The sequence below is a fragment of the Lagenorhynchus albirostris genome, chromosome 1 (assembly GCF_949774975.1).
Source record: "Lagenorhynchus albirostris chromosome 1, mLagAlb1.1, whole genome shotgun sequence".
Lineage (NCBI taxonomy): Eukaryota > Metazoa > Chordata > Mammalia > Artiodactyla > Delphinidae > Lagenorhynchus > Lagenorhynchus albirostris.
The window spans coordinates 140,295,041-140,313,364 of NC_083095.1; the positions used below are offsets into that span (position 1 = coordinate 140,295,041).

At 41.8% G+C, this 18,324-nt stretch overlaps 1 protein-coding gene across 1 annotated transcript in view; it reads left to right on the forward strand.

The window, feature by feature from the left end:
• GABRA5 (gamma-aminobutyric acid type A receptor subunit alpha5) overlaps positions 1-13,087 on the forward strand; it is a 103,419-nt gene extending 90,332 nt beyond the window's left edge. The window contains exons 11-12 of the mRNA XM_060155452.1: positions 1,930-2,141; positions 12,788-13,087. Coding sequence (XP_060011435.1) covers positions 1,930-2,141; positions 12,788-13,087 — 512 coding nt within the window. The remainder of the gene's footprint in view (positions 1-1,929; positions 2,142-12,787) is intronic.
• The last annotated feature ends 5,237 nt before the right edge of the window (positions 13,088-18,324 follow it).

Consider the following 18,324-nt stretch of genomic DNA (forward strand, 5'->3'; position numbering starts at 1 on the left):
AGGAAAACGTGCCCTGCATTTCCCGCCAGTGCTCCTGTAGGTGGAGGAAGCCGGGGGAGCCTCGGGATTTCCAGTGAGGGCCCAGGATTGCTCCTATCTGACCATCTCTCTACCTCGAGCCACATACCCAGCTTCACCTGCCTCACCTGATTTAGCTTCAGGAGGGTGTGGAGGTTGGCTTGTGGCCAGGCAGTGCTCCCCCAGCTCTTTAGGGGAGCATTAGTAGGTGGGCAAGGAAAAAGATTTAGTTTGGAGAATTAGTTTGGAGAATATTCCAGTCTGCTTCCTCTTAGAGATTCTCAAAGCACATTAGGATGTTAAAGGACTCAAGGAGACACAAGAAGCCTGTTCAAGGTCACACACAGAACACTTCTCTCCAGCACAATGATTAACTGGATTTCTAAGAAAAATCAAAGATGACTACCGATTTCTCATTTAGCGTTAATTCCATGCACAGTACCGTGTTCAGTGAGGGTATATAAATACCTCTGAAAGATGACACTGAATGAAGACTAAGCTGCTATGACCACCAGCAACATGACACTCTTTTGGTGCTCTTTCCTGAGGCTGCCCTAACAAAGTACCACACACTGAGTGCTTAAGCAATAGAAATTAACTCTCTCACAGTTCTGGAGGCTACAAGTCCAAAATCAGCAGAGTTCGTTTCTTCTGAGGACTATGAGGGAAGGCTCTGTTTCTGGCCTCTCTCCCAGTTTCTGGTACTTCCTTGGCCTGTGGCAGCATAATTCCAGTCTTCATGTGCTGTTCTCCCTGTGTGTGTGTGAGAGAGATATCAGTCATATTGGATTAAGGCCTACCCTAATGACCTCATTTTAACTTGATTACTTCTGTAAAGACCATATTTCCAAGTAAGGTCTGGAAAGTAAATCTGAGGTTCTGGAGATTAGGAATTCAACTTATGCATTTGGGGGGGGGTACACAGTTCCACTCATAACAGGTGTGTTGCACCCACACCCCATACACATACTTGCACCTTTCTGCAAACAAAACTGCAGTAAGAAGAAAGACACAGAGCATGTGGAAACTACATGGGCTGTAAGGGTTCAGCAGACCTGGGTCCCAGTACAGGTTCTCATTTGCCAGCTGGCGAATTTGGGTACATTACTATTTTTAAATCTTTAAGCTCCTCACTTGCAAAATGGGGATAATGACACCCATTCAGAATGTAGCTTAGATCAGAGTCTGGCCCTTAATAGATGCCTGTTAGAGGCTTATCGTCCCCTTCCGAGGATCCAGACTTCCTTTATGGTCACTGCAAATTTCCCCAGAAGACAAGGCAGATGGCTACAGGCATCTTGCATGGCAGCATCAAGGTGGCCCAGATCCTTGTTAGAAGGAGTGAAGTGCCAAGACCCAGATTCAGATGTGGTGCTTCTGTTGCACTCCGGTCCTCGGAGTCTGCATGCTGCATTAATCCATGTGAAAGCAAGCCTGTCTCATCAGTTTTCTGGAGCCCACGACTTGTAAGGTGCACAGTGAGTCTTTGTGAAGCACTTCGTTAGAGCGGTGGGAACGTTCTTGCCCTTCTCAGCTGGACTTGCCTTGGGGCCACTAAGATGCCCCACTCCTCTGACGCATCCTTGTTGAGCACCAGCTCTCTGCAGGGTCAGGTCAGGACAACGGGGACACAGTTAGAGTATGTGTATGAATCAGACCCAAATCCCTGCCCACCTCGATTTATGTTCTAGAGGAAGGAGACGATTGACAAGGTAAATAAACTAAGCAGTGTTTTAAATGCTATGAATGTGTTGTGCTGTGAAAATTGTAGAGGGAGCGGGAGACCTAGGCTGGGGATTAAAGTGATAGTTCCTTTCTTTCTTTGTCACGTTCAGGGGTGTTATACTGGGGTCCAGTGCTGGTGCTGATCCTTGTTCCCATTGACCCCACCCCTGTCATTGACAACCACAGGGGTGACCACGGTGCTGACTATGACGACCCTCAGCATCAGTGCCCGGAACTCTCTGCCCAAAGTGGCTTATGCGACGGCCATGGACTGGTTCATAGCCGTGTGCTACGCTTTTGTGTTCTCTGCGCTGATCGAGTTTGCCACCGTCAACTATTTCACAAAGAGAGGCTGGGCCTGGGATGGCAAAAAAGCCTTGGAAGCAGCCAAGATCAAGGTACTGACTTCATTTTCCTCCATACTCCAGAGAAAATGTGCCTGATTTTATGTCCAAGTATAAGACCAGGTGTTTGTTTTCCCTACATCCCTCCCCCTGAAAAATGATTTCTTCCCTTATACTCAAGGTCCTTACAAAATCTTATAACAGGTCTTGTTTTACCTTTATTTTGAATCACCAGCTTCATTCAAGGGAAAGGTCTGATATCAGGCCTATTACTTTTGCTAAAGTACCTTCTGTCTGTTCAGGGACTATTTATCCAGTTTTGAATGGTACAGTCAATTCTTCTGCTCACTCTTGCCACTTCACCATGCAGCGTGTCTTCTGCAAGGTGGCTTGAAGGTCATGAAGGGAGCATTCGAATTATTGGGAGCGACACAACAGGCAAACACACCCAATTCCACTGATGAGATGATTTGTCTTGCTTAAATGATGCACGTGAGTTATTGTGGGAAGCATTTCTCTATTCAAAGCAATTAAGTGCTGAGTATTTAGAGGGAGGTCGGTGCCTGAATCTAAAAAATATTTGAAGAAAAAAGGTTGCACAACATTCCAACCTGAACCAGATCCTTGGGGAAAAGAAAATAACATACATGGAATAGAAAATAAATAGCACATGGTAAAGTGCTAAGTATGCCACATTTAAAACAAACAAGTCCTTTGCTCTGAGAGAGGAACAGGCCAGACTTATCAGGGTAGACTTGAAAGTGAAACTTCATCTGTCCTTTGGAAATCATCATGAAGGGAGTCTGGAAGGCCCTACCGGAGACTGTGCCCCAAACCCGTGACTACACCAGGATACTCTGCTGCTGCTGAGGGCACTCAGCTGTGTGCACCCATGGCCCCTCAGGGAAGAAGGGAAGCAGGGAGATGCCTGGGGAGGGCCTTGACAAGCAGGAATCTCATGAGGGGGTGTGTTTTGGGGGATGATGGGGGACAGGAGTGAGCTGACAGCAGCAGGCGATTGGTGGGAAGCTGAGAAAACATGGCAGAGGCAGGGCGTCTTCAGACTGTGGGAATTCTGAAGTGTCCCAACAGACAGAACCATGGAGGATGTTTGTTGGGGGACATGGAGTCTGGAGAGAGGGGCTTCCCGACACCCAACACTGTGTTGCCAGGAAGTAAATGTTTGCTACAGGCCTGGAGACAGCCTCCCTGAGCCTGATCGGGCAGCCGCCTGGGAGGTGCTGCAGGAATTGAGGCCATCAGGCTCGTGTCTGTGAGTCTAGGAGGAAGGTGGAACCCAGGGGCAATGGAGAGTCCTTGAAGGTTGTCGAATGGGCTGTCATCATCATCGGCCACCTCGCTTGCTCACACTCAGCCTCAGTGTCCTTATTACTCATCACAGATCTGAATGCAGACCTGGAGGGAGAGGAGGACATGGAGGTAACTGGCTCATGTAATCTCAGATTAGCACTGATCTCCTAGAAGACTAGGTGTTGTCCCCCAAGGCTGTGGTGCTGGGGATACCATCCCTTAGGCCAGTGGAGGCATCGAGGCATCTGCAGGTATCCCGGCAGGCAAGTCATACTGTTACACACGGTGGTGAGCATGAATAAGTAAGTATAGCGTTACTGGCTTTTACTTAGAAGTGGAGAAAATTTGAACACCAGACTGTGTTCACCATCATTACCTGTTGGGATCTTCAGAGTTGGGAATGCAAGATGGTTTTTAGGGGTGGACACCTGTGAAAGGACAGAGGAAGGAGTTGAAGTTGACCGTGTAGGGAGCTGTCTGCCCTCAGCTGAGCAGCAAGTCGTCCTGGAAGGAGGACAGAGGCACATCTCTGGACCACTGTGGCCACCCTGAGTCCTGTTTGAAACACCCACTTCTGAGACCCATCATTCTCTCCTCCAGTGTCTGCTCTGTCCTGGTTACACCCAGAGACAAAGGCCGTGCAAACCACTGAGGTAGCTAGTCCATCATGCTGATGGGCTTCTTCTGGCAGACGAGTAGGGGTGTGTGCATGGCACCATGGGGACTGCAAAGAACCGTACCATTTCTGAGGAGTGGCCCACAGACCCTGCTCTGCTCTGACGCTGTGGTCACCCTCACTGTGGCCCCGGGGTCATTGTGCTCCCTGCATCTGGGTACATATGCACTCTTATTCCACCTCACTTTTCACTGCTTCTTCTTGCTCCTTCTCCATGCACTTCCTCTCTGCTTTTCATCTTTCACATATTTTTTAACATCTTTATTGGAGTATAATTGCTTTACAATGGTGTGTTAGTTTCTGTTTCATAACAAAGTGACTCAGTTATACATATACATGTATCCCCATATCTCTTCCCCCTTGCGTCTCGCTCCCTCCCACCCTCCCTATCGCACCCCTCTAGGCGGTCACAAAGCACCGAGCTGATCTCCCTGTGCTATGCAGCTGCTTCCCACTAGCTATCTATTTTACGTTTGGTAGTGTATATATGTCCATGCCACTCTCTCACTTTGTCACAGCTTACCCTTCCCCCTCCCCATATCCTCAAGTCCATTCTCTAGTAGGTCTGTGTCTTTATTCCTGTCTTAACCCTAGGATCTTCATGACATTTTTTTTCCCTAAATTCCATATATATGTGTTAGCATATGGTACTTGTTTTTCTCTTTCTGACTTACTTCACTCTGTATGACAGACTCTAGGTCCATCCACCTCACTACAAATAACTCAATTTCGTTTATTTTTATAGCTGAGTAATATTCCATTGTATATATGTGCCACATCTTCTTTATCCATTCATCTGTTGATGGGCACTTATGTTGCTTCCATGTCCTGGCTATTGTAAATAGAGCTGCAATGAACATTTTGGTACATGACTCTTTTCGAATTATGGTTTTCTCAGGGTATATGCCCAGTAGTGGGATTGCTGGGTCGTATGGTAGTTCTATTTGTAGTTTTTTAAGGAACCTCCATAGTCTCTGTATCAATTTACATTCCCACCAACAGTGCAAGAGGGTTCCCTTTTCTCCACACCCTATCCAGCATTTATTGTTTCTAGATTTTTTGAGGATGGCCATTCTGACCGGTGTGAGATGATATCTCATTGTAGTTTTGATTTGCATTTCTCTAATGATTAATGATGTTGAGCATTCTTTCATGTGTTTCTTGGTAATCTGTATATCTTCTTTGGAGAAATGTCTACTTAGGTCTTCTGCCCATTTTTGGATTGGGTTGTTTGTTTTTTTGATATTGAGCTGCATGAGCTGGTTGTAAATTTTGAGATTAATCCTTTGTCAGTTGCTTCATTTGCAAATATATTCTCCCATTCCCAGGGTTGTCTTTTGGTCTTGTTTATGTTTTCCTTGGCTGTGCAAAAGGCTTTAAGTTTCATTGGGTTCCATTACTCTAGGAGGTGGGTCAAAGTGGACCTTGCTGTGATTTACGTCGTAAAGTGTTCTGCCTATGTTTTCCTCTAAGAGTTTGATAGTGTCTGGCCTTATATTTAGGTCTTTAATCCACTTTGAGTTCATTTTTGTGTATAGTGTTAGGGAGTGTTCTAATTTCATTCTTTTACATGTAGCTGTCCAGTTTTCCCAGCACCACTTATTGAAGAGACTGTCTTTTCTCCACTGTATATTCTTGCCTCATTTATCAAAGATAAGGTGACCATATGTGTGTGGGTTTATCTCTGGGCTATCTATCTTGTTCCATTGATCTATCTTTCTATTTTTGTGCCAGTACCATACTGTCTTGATTACTGTAGCTTTGTAGTATAGTCTGAAGTCAGGAAGCCTATTTCCTCAAGCTCCGTTTTTCTTTCTCAAGATTGCTTTGGCTATTCAGGGTCTTTTGTGTTTCCATACAAATTGTGAATTTTTTTGTTCTAGCTCTTTGAAAAATGGCAGTGGTAGTTTGATAGGGATTGCATTGAATCTGTAGATTGCTTTGGGCAGTATAGTCATTGTCACAATGTTGATTCTGCCAATCCAAGAACATGGTATATCTCTCCATCTATTTGTATCATCTTTAATTTCTTTCATCAGTGTCTTATAGTTTTCTGCATACAGGTCTTTTTTCTCCTTATGAAGATTTACTCCTAGGTATTTTATTCTTTTTGTTGCAATGGTAAATGGGAGTGTCTCCTTAATTTCTCTTTCAGATTTTTCATCATTAGTGTATAAGAATGCAAGAGATTTCTGTGCATTAATTTTGTACCCTGCTACTTTACCAAATACATTGATTAGCTCTAGTAGCTTTCTGGTAGCATCTTTAGGATTCTCTGTGTATAGTATCATGTCATCTGCAAACAGTGACAGCTTTACTTCTTCTTTTCCGATTTGGATTCCTTTTATTTCCTTTTCTTCTCTGATTGTTGTGGCTAAAACTTCCAAAACTATGTTGAATAATAGTGGTGAGAGTGGGCAACCTTTTCTTGTTCCTGATCTTAGTGGAAATGGTTTCAGTTTTTCACCTTTGAGGATGATGCTGGCTGTGGGTTTGTCATGTATGGGCTTTATTATGTTGAGGTAAGTTCTCTCTATGACTACTTTCTGGAGGGTTTTTATCAAAAATGGTGTTGAATTTTGTTGAAAGCTTTCTCTGCATCTATTGAGATGATCATATATTTTTCCCCCTCAGTTTGTTAACATGGTGTATCACATTGATTGATTTGCGTATATTGAAGAATCCTTGCATTCCTAGGATAAATCCCACTTGATCATGGTGTATGATCCTTTTAATGTGCTGTTGGATTCTGTTTGCTAGTATTTTGTTGAGGATTTTTGCATCTATGTTCATCAGTGATATTGGCCTGTAGTTTTCTTTCTTTATGACAGCTTTGTCTGCTTTTGATATCAGGGTCATGGTGGCCTCGTAGAATGAGTTTGGGAGTGTTCGTCCCTCTGCTATATTTTGGAAGAGTTTGAGAAGGATAGGTGTTAGCTCTTCCCTAAATGTTTGATAGAATTCGCCTGTGAAGCCATCTGGTCCTGGGCTTTTGTTTGTTGGAAGATTTTTAATCACAGTTTCAATTTCAGTGCTTGTGATTGGTCTGTTCATATTTTCTATTTCTTCCTGGTTCAGTCTCAGAAGGCTGTGCATTTCTAAGAATTTTTCTATTTCTTCCAGGTTGTCCATTTTATTGGCATATATTTGCTTGTAGTAATCTCTCGTGATCCTTTGTATTTCTGCAGTGTCAGTTGTTATTTCTCCTTTTCCATTTCTAATTCTATTGATTTGAGTCTTCTTCCTTTTTATCTTGATGAGTCTGGCTAATGGTTTATCAATTTTATTTATCTTCTCAAAGAACCAGCATTTAGTTTTATTGATCTTTGCTATCATTTCCTTCATTTATTTCTGATCTGATCTTTATGATTTCTTTCCTTCTGCTAACTTTGGGGTTTTTTTGTTCTTCTTTCTCTAATTACTTTTGGTGTAAGGTTAGGTTGTTTATTTGAGATGCTTCTTGTTTCTTAAGGTAGGATTGTATTGCTATAAACCTCCCTTTAGATCTGCTTTTGCTGCATCCCATATGTTTTGGGTCGTCGTGTTTTCATTGTTATTTGTTTCTAGGTATTTTTTGATTTCCTTTTTAATTTCTTCAGTGGTCACTTCTTTATTAAGTAGTGTATTGTTTAGCATCCATGTGTTGTACTTTTCACAGATTTTTTCCTGTAATTGCTATCTCATAGCGTCTCATAGTGTTGTGGTTGGAAAAGATAATTGATACGATTTCAGTTTTCTTAAATTTACTGAGGCTTGATTTGTGACCCAGTACAAGTACTATCCTGGAGCATGTTCCATGACGACTTGAGAAGAAAGTGTATTCTGTTGTTTTTGGATGGAGTGTTCTATAAATATCAATTAAGTCCATCTTGTTTAATGTATCATTTAAAGTTTGTGTTTCCCTTATTTATTTTAATTTTGGATGATCTGTCCATTGGTGAAAGTGGGGTGTTAAAGTCCCCTACTATGAATGCGTTACTGTCGATTTCCCCTTTTATGGCTGTTAGCATTTGCGTTATGTACTGAGGTGCTCCTCTGTTGGGTGCATAAATATTTACTATTGTTATATCTTCTTCTTGGATCGATCCCTTGATCATTATGTAGTGTCCTTCTTTGTCTCTTGTAATAGTCTTTATTTTAAAGTCTATTTTGTCTGATATGAGAATGGCTACTCCAGCTTTCTTTTGATTTCCATTTGAATGGAATATCTTTTTTCATCACCTCACTTTCAGTCTGAATGTGTCCCTGGGCCTGACGTGGGTCTCTTGTAGCCAGCATATATATGGGTGTTGTTTTTGTATCCATTCAGCCAGTCTATGTCTTTTGGTTGGAGCATTTAATCCATTTACATTTACGGTAATTATCGATATGTATGTTCCTATTACCATTTTCTTAGTTGTTTTGGGCTTGTTATTGTAGGTCTTTTCCTTCTCTTGTGTTTCCTGCCTAGAGAAGTTCCTTTAGCATTTGTCATAAAGCTGGTTTGGTGGTGCTGAATTCTTTTAGCTTCTGCTTGTCTGTAAAAGTTTTAATTTCTCTGTCAAATCTGAATGAGATCCTTGCTGGGTAGAGTAATCTTGGTTGTAGATTTTTTCCCCTTCATTACTGTAAATATGTCCTGCCACTCCCTTCTGGCTTGCAGAGTTTCTGCTGAAAGATCAGCTGTTAACCTTATGGGGATTCCCTTAGATGTTATTTGTTGTTTTTCCCTTGCTGACTTTTAATATTTTTTCTTTGTATTTAATTTTTGATAGTTTGATTAATATGTATCTTGGCATGTTTCTCCTTTGATTTATCCTGTATGGGACTCTCCTTGCTTCCTGGTCTTTAACTATTTCAGTTCCCGTATTAGGGAAGTTTTCAACTATAATCTCTTCAAATATTTTCTCAGTCCCTTTCATTTTCTCTTCTTCTTCTGGGACCCCTACAATTAGAATACTGGTGCGTTTAATTTTGTCCCAGAGGTCTCTGAGACTGTCCTCAATTCTTTTCATTCTTTTTTCTTTATTCTGCTCTGCTGTAGTTATTTCCACTATTTTATCTACCACTTATCCGTTTTTCTGCCTCAGTTACTCTGCTATTGATCCCTTCTAGAGAATTTTTAATTTCATTTTTTGTGTTGTTTATCACTGTTTGTTTGCTCTCTAGGTCTTCTAGGTTCTTGTTAAACATTTCTTGTATTTTCTCCATTCTATTTCCAAGATTTTGTATCATCTTTACTATCATTATTCTGAATTCTTTTTCAGGTAGCCTGCCTATTTCCTCTTAATTTGTTAAGTCTGGTGGGTTTTTGCCTTGCTCCTTCATTTGCTGTGTTTCTCTGTCTTCTCATTTTGGTTAACTTACTGTGTTTGGGGTCTCCTTTTGCAGGCTGCAGGTTCATAGTTCCTGTTGTTTTTGGCGTTTGTCCCCAGTGGCTAAGGTTGGTTCAGTGGTTTGTGTAAGCTTCCGGGTGGAGGTGACTAGTGCCTGTGTTCTGGTGGATGAGGCTGGATCTTGTCTTTCTGGTGGGCAGGTCCATGACTGGTGGTGTGTTTTGGCATGTCTGTGGCCTTATTATGACTTTAGGTGGCCTCTCAGCTAATGGATTGGGTTGTGTTCCTTTCTTGCTAGGTGTTTGGCGTAGGGTGTCCAGCACTGTAGCTTGCGGTCGTTGAGTGGAGCTGGGTCTTGGTGTTAAGATGGAGATCTCTGGGAGATTTTTGCCGTTTGATATTACGTGGAGCTGAGAGGTCTCTTGTGGACCAATGTCCTGAACTTGGCTCTCCCACCTCAGAGGCACAGCCCTGATGTCTGGCTGGAGCACCAGAAGCCTGTCATCCACACGGCTCATAATAAAAGGGAGACAAAACAGAAAGAAAGAAAGAAGATAAAATATAATAAAATGAAATTTAAAAGTTATTAAAATAAAAAATAAGTATTAAAAACATTTTTAAAGTAATTTAAAAAAAGAAAGAAAGAAGGCGGAGAGCAACCAAACCAAAAAAACAAATCCACCAATGATAACAAGCGCTAAAAACTATACTTAAAAAAAAAAAGGACAGACAGAGCCCTAGGACAAATGGTAAAAGCAAAGCTATACGGACATAATCACACACAGAAGCATACACAGACACATTCACAAAAAGAGAAAAAGGGAAAAATATATATACATTTTTGCTCCCAATGTCCACCTCCTCAATTTGGGATGATTCATTGTGTATTCAGTTATTCCACAGATGCAGGGGACATCAAGTTGATTGTGGGGATATAATCCGCTGCTCCTGAGGCTGCTGGGAGAGATTTTCCTTTCTCTTCTTTGTTCTCACAGCTCTTGGGTTTCAGCTTTGGATTTGCCCCGCCTCTGCGTGTTGGTCGCCTGAGGGTGTCTGTTCCCCGCCCAGACAGGACTGGGTTAAAGGAGCAGCTAATTAGGGGGCTCTGGCTCACTTAGGCTGGGGGGAGGGAGGGACACGGATGCGGGGCGAGACTGCGGTGGCAGAGGCCGGCGTGACGTTGCAACAGCCTGAGGTGCGCCGTGCGTTCTCCTGGGGAAATTGTCCCTGGATCACGGGACCCTGGCAGTGGTGGGCTGCACAGGCTCCCAGGAGGGGCGGTGTAGATAGTGACCTGTGCGCGCACACAGGCTTCTTGGTGGCAGCAGCAGCGGCTTTAGCATCTCATGCCCGTCTCCGGGGTCCGCGCTGATAGCTGCAGCTCGCATCCGTCTTGAGCTCCTTTAAGCTGTGCTCTTAATCCCCTCTCCTCGCGCACCAGGAAATAGAGAGGCAAGAAAAAGTCTCTTGCCTCTTTGGCTGGTCCTGACTTTTTCCCAGACTTCCTCCCGGCTAGCCATGGGGCACTAGCCCCTTCAGGCTGTGTTCACACCGCCAGTCCTCTCCCTGCGCTCCTACCGAAGCCCGAGCCTCAGCTCCCAGCCCTCGCCCACCCCGGCGGCTGAGCAGACAAGCCTCTCGGGCTGGTGAGTGCTGGTCGGCACCTATCCCCTGTGCGGGAATCTCTCCGCTTTGCCCTCTGCACCCCTGTTGCTGCACTCTCCTCCGTGGCTCCGAAGCTTCCCCCCTCCACCACACGCAGTCACCGCCCACAAAGGGGCTTCCTAGTGTGTGGAAACCTTTCCTCCTTCACAGCTCCCTCCCACTGGTGCAGGTCCCATCCCTATTCTTTTGTCGCTGTTTTTATCTTTTTTCTTTTGCCCTACCCAGGTACGTGGGGAGTTTCTTGCCTTTTGGGAGGTCTGAGGTCTTCTGCCAGCATTCAGTAGGTGTCCTGTAGGAGTTGTTTTACATGTAGATGTATTTCTGATGTACTTGTGGGGAGTAAGGTGATCTCCACGTCTTAGTCTTCCGCCATCTTGAAGCTCCCTCCCACATATTTTTAATGGTTAATATATTTTCTTTCTTTTTTAAAAAAACCATAGTTACTGGGCTGTGTATTACATTTCCCAATCTTATTTATCTTACAACTGGAAGTTTTTACCTTTTGACCACCTTCACCCATTTTGCTCCCTGCCCCCTGCCCTCTGGTGACCAACAATCTGCTCTCTGTATCTATGAGTTCAGCTTTTTTTTGTTTTTTTGTTTGGATTCCACATATAAGTGAAATCATATGGTATTTGTCTTTCTCTGTCTGACTTATTTCACTTAGCACAATGCTCTCAAGGTCCTTCCCTGTTGTAAATGGCAGGATTTTCTTCCTTTTTTATGGCTGAATACTATTCCATTGTGTTCCAATGTGTATTCTATTGTATGTATACACACACACACACACACACACACACACACACACCACATTTTGTTTAACCATCGACTGGCAGACACATTGTTACCATATTTTTGCTATTGTGAATAATGTTGCTATGAGCAATGGGATGCAGATCTGTTTTTCAGATAGTGATATATCTTCTTTAATTATTCTTTGGTTTTCCAAATTTAATTTAATGAGATTATGTTACTTTGGTAAAGGAACAGAATTTTTCCCAACATTCTATCATGCAAATTTTCAAACATACAGAAATGTTGAAGAACTACAAAATGAAAACCTGTCTACTATTAACATTTTACTGAGCTTGTGTCATCACCACCCATCTATCATTTATCTATCTATCTATGTTACCTAAAATCTGTCTATCCATTCATCCATCCACCCATCCTCAATCCATCTGTCAATACATCGTATTTTTTGATGTATTTCAAAGTAAATAGTACATTTCCCACTAATACTTCAGTAAGCATGTCACTAACTAGAGTTCAATATTTGTTTACTGTTTGATTCTTTTGAAGCAAAATTTACATAGCATGAAATGCACAAATGTTAAGGGTACTTGTGCTGAGGTTTGATGAACATGTTCACCAGTAAACCCAAATCCCTATCAAGATAGAGAACATTGCCAGCACTCCAGAAAGGTCACCATGCCCCTTCCCAGTCCATTCCTGGTCCCACCACAACAAAGGTAACCACTATTCCGAATTTTTCTACCATAAAGTATTTTGCCTGTTCTAGAATTTCACATCCAAGACTGGCCATGTGGGGTTCTAGGCTTAGAAGTCTGTGGAAGGCTGCCCTCTGCCAGAGCTAAGCTGATACCCTCTCTGTCTCTGTCTTTATGTCTGTTTCTGTCTCTCTCTTTTGAGAGATAAACCTTCAGAACCTTTAGAAGTGAACTGACAGCTGCCTGCAAACGTCATGCCCTTAAATTTTTTATATTTTGCAGAAAAAGGAGCGTGAACTTACACTAAATAAATCAACAAATGCTTATACTACTGGGAAGATGACCCACCCCCCAAACATCCCAAAGGAGCAGACCCCTTCAGGGACCTCAAATGCCTCTTCAGCCTCAGTAAAACCTGAAGACAAGACTTCTGAAAACAAAAAGACTTACAACAGCATCAGCAAGATAGACAAAATGTCCCGAATTATATTCCCAGTCCTGTTTGGCACTTTCAACCTAGTTTACTGGGCAACATATTTGAATAGGGAGCCAGTGATTAAAGGGGCTACCTCTCCAAAATGAGCTGCCATGCTCCCAAACTCCAAGACAGCCATACGTTCAGTGACGGGCACCAAGGAGAGGTTGAGCTTGGGGGACCTCCCTTTTTTGGGCACTATCTTTCAGGAAATTTTTGCATGTTTAATAATATGTACAAATAATATTGCCTTGATGTTTCTATATATAATGTCAGATGTTTCAAAGATGTCACATTGATAAATCAAGCCACTTTCTAGAAAAACAGGAGACAATGGCTCTGATACTCAGATGCTCAGTATCTTACATTGATAGTTTACAAACAAGTATATTTTTAACTGTTCCAAGTGTTACCTAACAATGTTTTTTATACTTTGAATGTCATTTCATACAAATTTTCCCAGCAAATAAATATTTTAGGAAATACTCCATGATTACTACTTGACCAACTCTCACAAGAAACAAATATCACAAAGAGCACATTTTTCATTGAAAAAGAAACTGTGGGCATTTATGTACAAAACTAATTACCTTTGATAATTCTTACTGTTCTGAAATTAAAAGTACTGCATGATCTTATGTTAAGAAATAGAATAAACAAATATTTATGCAGACATTTAATAACAGAAATATATGATATGTTAGATTAACAGATACAATGTTTCCCCAAGGAAAAATTTAACTGCTTAAAAATAGTTTTTGTGGGGGAGGTGGGAATGAAACTTACTTCTCTCCCTCCGACTCCCCCCACTAACTGAACAATGACCAAGAAAGAAAAGATCTTAAAACAAAAAGTAGTGTGATGACAGTCTTGGCATTTGGCCTGAGCATCCACTGTCTGAAACACTGACCACACCTCACTGCAGACAGTGTGTAGTGCTTCAGTGGTGAGAAATTGTAAATGAGTTATTTTCCATTTTATTTCCCTGTATGTTATTTCATGATTGACTTATTGCTCTGTTAGCTTTTGTATATGAACCTTAAATGTTCATTAAAAAATAAACTGATCTTGTGGATAAATGTCATATTTTGAAAAATATTTCATATTTTGGTGGGTGGATTGACTCATTTTCTAAAAATTATGTAAAGGAAACCCATCATGAAATTGCTTGGGAAAAAGTGTCTCACTTGGCTGCTCACCTCTGTTCCAATCTAATTCTTCTGGGTAGTATGTAGAGAGAAAGCTGACTTCAACCACAGTGAGGTGAATAGGTAGAATTGGAAGTTCTTTCCGTCTCATACATCTCCAGGGTGCGGTGCCCTACGGGTCTCTGCTTGATAGAGCTCTACCTGAAGGTGTTCCCAAGGTGGGTGCTTGCTGTGGGCAAAGTGACTACTCAGTTCTCCATGGCTTTCCTTTTTTTTTTTTTTTTTTGGCAGTATGTGGGCCTCTCACTGTTGTGGCCTCTCCCATTGCGGAGCACAGGCTCTGGACGCGCAGGCTCAGCGGCCGTGGCTCACGGGCCTAGCCGCTCTGCGGCATGTGGAATCTTCCCGGACCAGGGCAAGAACCCGTGTCCCCCGCATCGGCAGGTAGACTCTCAACCACTGCACCACCAGGGAAGCCCCATGGCTTTCCTTTTGCTGTTTGTAAAGAGTGATACAAAGAACTGCATGTGGACCAGCTACTTGCTGTTAGAAGAAGTATCCAGGAACAACATGTATAAAAGGAACAGTTTCTGTCTCCTCTATGACTTGTAAAAGGGAAATTATGACCATTAGCAAATGGTATCAAAATTAAACCTGCCTAAATTGACTACTTCATGGTACCTAATTCTTAAAAACCCATCCACCTCACCATGTTTCGTGGACACAGACATGGTCATGGCCATGGACACACATATAGGCAGATATTCAGAAGTCTTTCATCTTGAATAACCAGATAAATGCCTATAGCATCCATTCACTGAAAACTCCAAGTACTTATCCTGACAAGCCTTTTCACAGGATTCAAGATCAGGTATTACATTTTATCAGAGTAGTATGAGAGATGCACAGAACTACTACATTCTTCAAAAAGACTGGTGCCCATTTTTGGCATCCCTTGTTCATTAAATACACAGAGGTTCCATTGCCGCTACTCAGGCTCTCATAATAGAAAGGTAAAGGTCAACAAAAGGGGTGCTCTTAAAACTTCACACAAGAAGCATTTCTCTATTTCGAATGGTGCTATATTTGTAGAATGATGTTTGTGCTTTCCATTATACCACAGCATAAAATTGGCCAAAACCAAGGGCAGACATGAAGCTGACTATGAAGCTTCTGTTTTCATTTACTGTTTATTTTTATTTCTCTTACAGTCTTTACAGTTTAGCCTTGCATTGTAGTTTGGAGAAAAATATACTATAGGTTAGATCTAAAAGGCTACACATACATACAAATGCTCACTTTAAACATCTCAGTCCTAATGGGAAATGATATCTTCCATAGCAGGTTGCAATAATTTTCTTGACAAGTCCTAGCTTTTGTTACAGGAAACCCTGGAAGCCCTGCTAGGTGAATTCCAGTTTGAAGATCTAACTACTGCATTTACATGCTGCTCAGCCTTAAATCTGATGAATATTTAGTGAAAAAGGTCATATCAGTTGTCTGCTGATTTTGTATTATAGATATTTCAGTGTTTGTTATTTTTAATGAGGACATAATGAAGAATCACCTTGGGAAAAATGACAACAAGGCAAGGAATAAAATTTTTTGAAAATAATTATAAATTACAGTGCTCTACTTTTAGAACCAGAGTATTTAAATGTATCTCTTTTGACATCAACATAAATAGACAGAATATTCTAATAAGTCAGCAATCAGTATTACTTCTCTATTTCTCAGGAAGCGATGGGTCTATTTAGGGCAGACTATGGTGAAAGTTGACCTAAATATTTATATGCAACAATTGGGTTCAGATATTTCGAGAGTAACTATCAAAGTTAAAATGATACAACACCCTGCATTGAATATTGACAAGGAAGTTGTAATCTTCTAATCTATTTGTTATGTTAATGCTTTAGGAATAATGCTGTATGTCTCCTTTGTGATAAGTTAGGGGAATTAGGTAAGGTAAATGAGAAATCTCTATTTTACAAATAAGGATATCAAAACCCAAAGAGGTTAATCTATTGCCTCAAATCATTAGGAGCAAATAGATTGCAGTTCTCATAGTTTCTAAATCTGGGTTCACAACCCCATGTAGTTTCTTCCAGATGGAAGATGATTTAGAACAAAAATGTAACCTAAAATGGAAAATCCTGCTTTAAGCACTGGCTGAATGATAAGAATGCCCTAGAGAACATTTTTTACACTGAAAACGTGACCTTTAAGTCTGTTCCTTCTTATATAAGATTTTTGTGCTTCTGTGATCCTAGAAACTCCTCTTGATAGAATGGACCTGTCACAGTAGCACTCTCCCCATCTGAGAGAGAGACAGAGAGAGAGAGAGAGAGAGGAGGGAGCAAGGATGCAGGGAGGGAAGAGAGAGAGAAGCACTGATTGACTAGAACCCCGTGTTTGGATGTGATTGCTCCTCTCAGAGCACCCATGTAAATGATTACGGTGACTGCAAGGAGCGGGGAGTCTACATCAAGGGGAAAGCATAACTACGATGGCACAGAGTCTTCAATCAATGTTAGCCTGTACTGTAAGAACTAGCTTCAAATCAAAAAGAACTTTTTTAAAAAAATTGGAAATGCCATAGTTCTCTCAGTGAAAACAGTAGTTTAAATATTTAAAAATTAGTCTTAATGTCTTTATTACAATACTAGCACATCTGGGACAATCAATGCCATGAGCAAACATGGTGAGGATTTGAATATGAATTACTACTCTGATCATTGCAATTACTTGCCAGGTTTGCAGTGATGTAAGGTAATGCTTTTGAAGTGTGCAAAATGGTTCATTTCATCAAAGATTTGCATGATTATCTGTTTGTCAATGTCATTTTCAATAGTCTATCTCAACTCCAATCTTAGTGGGTCTGTAGTTTATTTTAAAATGAGCCTGGGTTCTTTATGGAAACTTGTGATTGAAAAATATTTACTGCTTAGAATTTCCCTAATATAAAAGTCTGAAAAAATGGGTTTCCCTTAGTTTTTCTGAGTTCAGATCGAAAGACAAGTAAAACCAAACATCAGATACTATATTTTGCAATGCATAGCCTTAAAAGGAAAATTTGAAATGAGGTTTAATTGACTCAATATAATTTAAGCCTAATTTATTATACATTCTTCATGTTGCTACCACTGTCTCCGTAGCAGCCAACACTATTCCAGGCCAGTGACAGGTGCTCAGTGAATGTAAATTGATGGAGGGAATGAATACCGGAAAGTGGGTGGCCTGGATGTGATGAAACCTCTTTGGGTAGGGGTGGTTGTATCCCACCCAAAGAAAATATGTCTTTAAGAGTTTATAAAATAAAAATTTTGGGATTTTTTACAAACGTATCCATATTTCACATAACAACATTGGGAACACACCCACACACGGCAACAACTGGCTTGGCCTGAGTAGCAGGCTGACCCTTTAGGTCAGTGGTCCCCAGCAATCTTGGCACCAGGGACCGGTTTCGTGGAAGACAATTCCTCCATGGACGTGGGGGGTGGGGCGTGGGAAGGTGGTTCAGGCTGTAATGCGAGCAATGGGAGGGATGGTTCAGGCGGTAATGCCAGCGCTGGTTCAGGCCATAATGCAAGTGATAGGCAGCAGCAGCAGATGAAGCTTCGCTCAATAGCCCACCGCCGCTCACCTCTTGCTGTATGGCCCGGTACGGGTCCACGGCCCAGGGGTTGGGGACTCCTGCTTTAGGTAAAGTGGCCATATAATTTACTATTCAGAAATGAGACTGCTAGATGGTGGAGAGAGTACCTCAGTAAATCTTCTCCCCTCAAAAAGCAATGACAACTCTGGCAAGATTATCAAAAGCAACCATTTCAGAACTCTGGAAATTTAGATAAAGGCACACAACAAATTAAAAGTGTTTATTGAAGAAAACTACTGAGCCTCAATTAGAAAAGTGGGTCTATGACACTTTAGCTTAGGGATATTCCCATCTCCCTACCAGCTCCTTGGCATGGTCCCATAAAGACCAGCAGCTTTGCTGACATAAAGTGGGCTAACTTGATTTGGAACTCCAGAAAAAGCCCTGTCCCCAAGGCTTTGCCACGATTCGACCTGACTTGGAGCTCCAAGGAAAAGCTTTATTCCCAGGGCATTGTTGATAACAGAAGTCAGTAGCAGTCAGGGAAGGTAAATAGTATAGATTCCTAGGGCTGTGATATAATCTGGGGCTAAAAAGA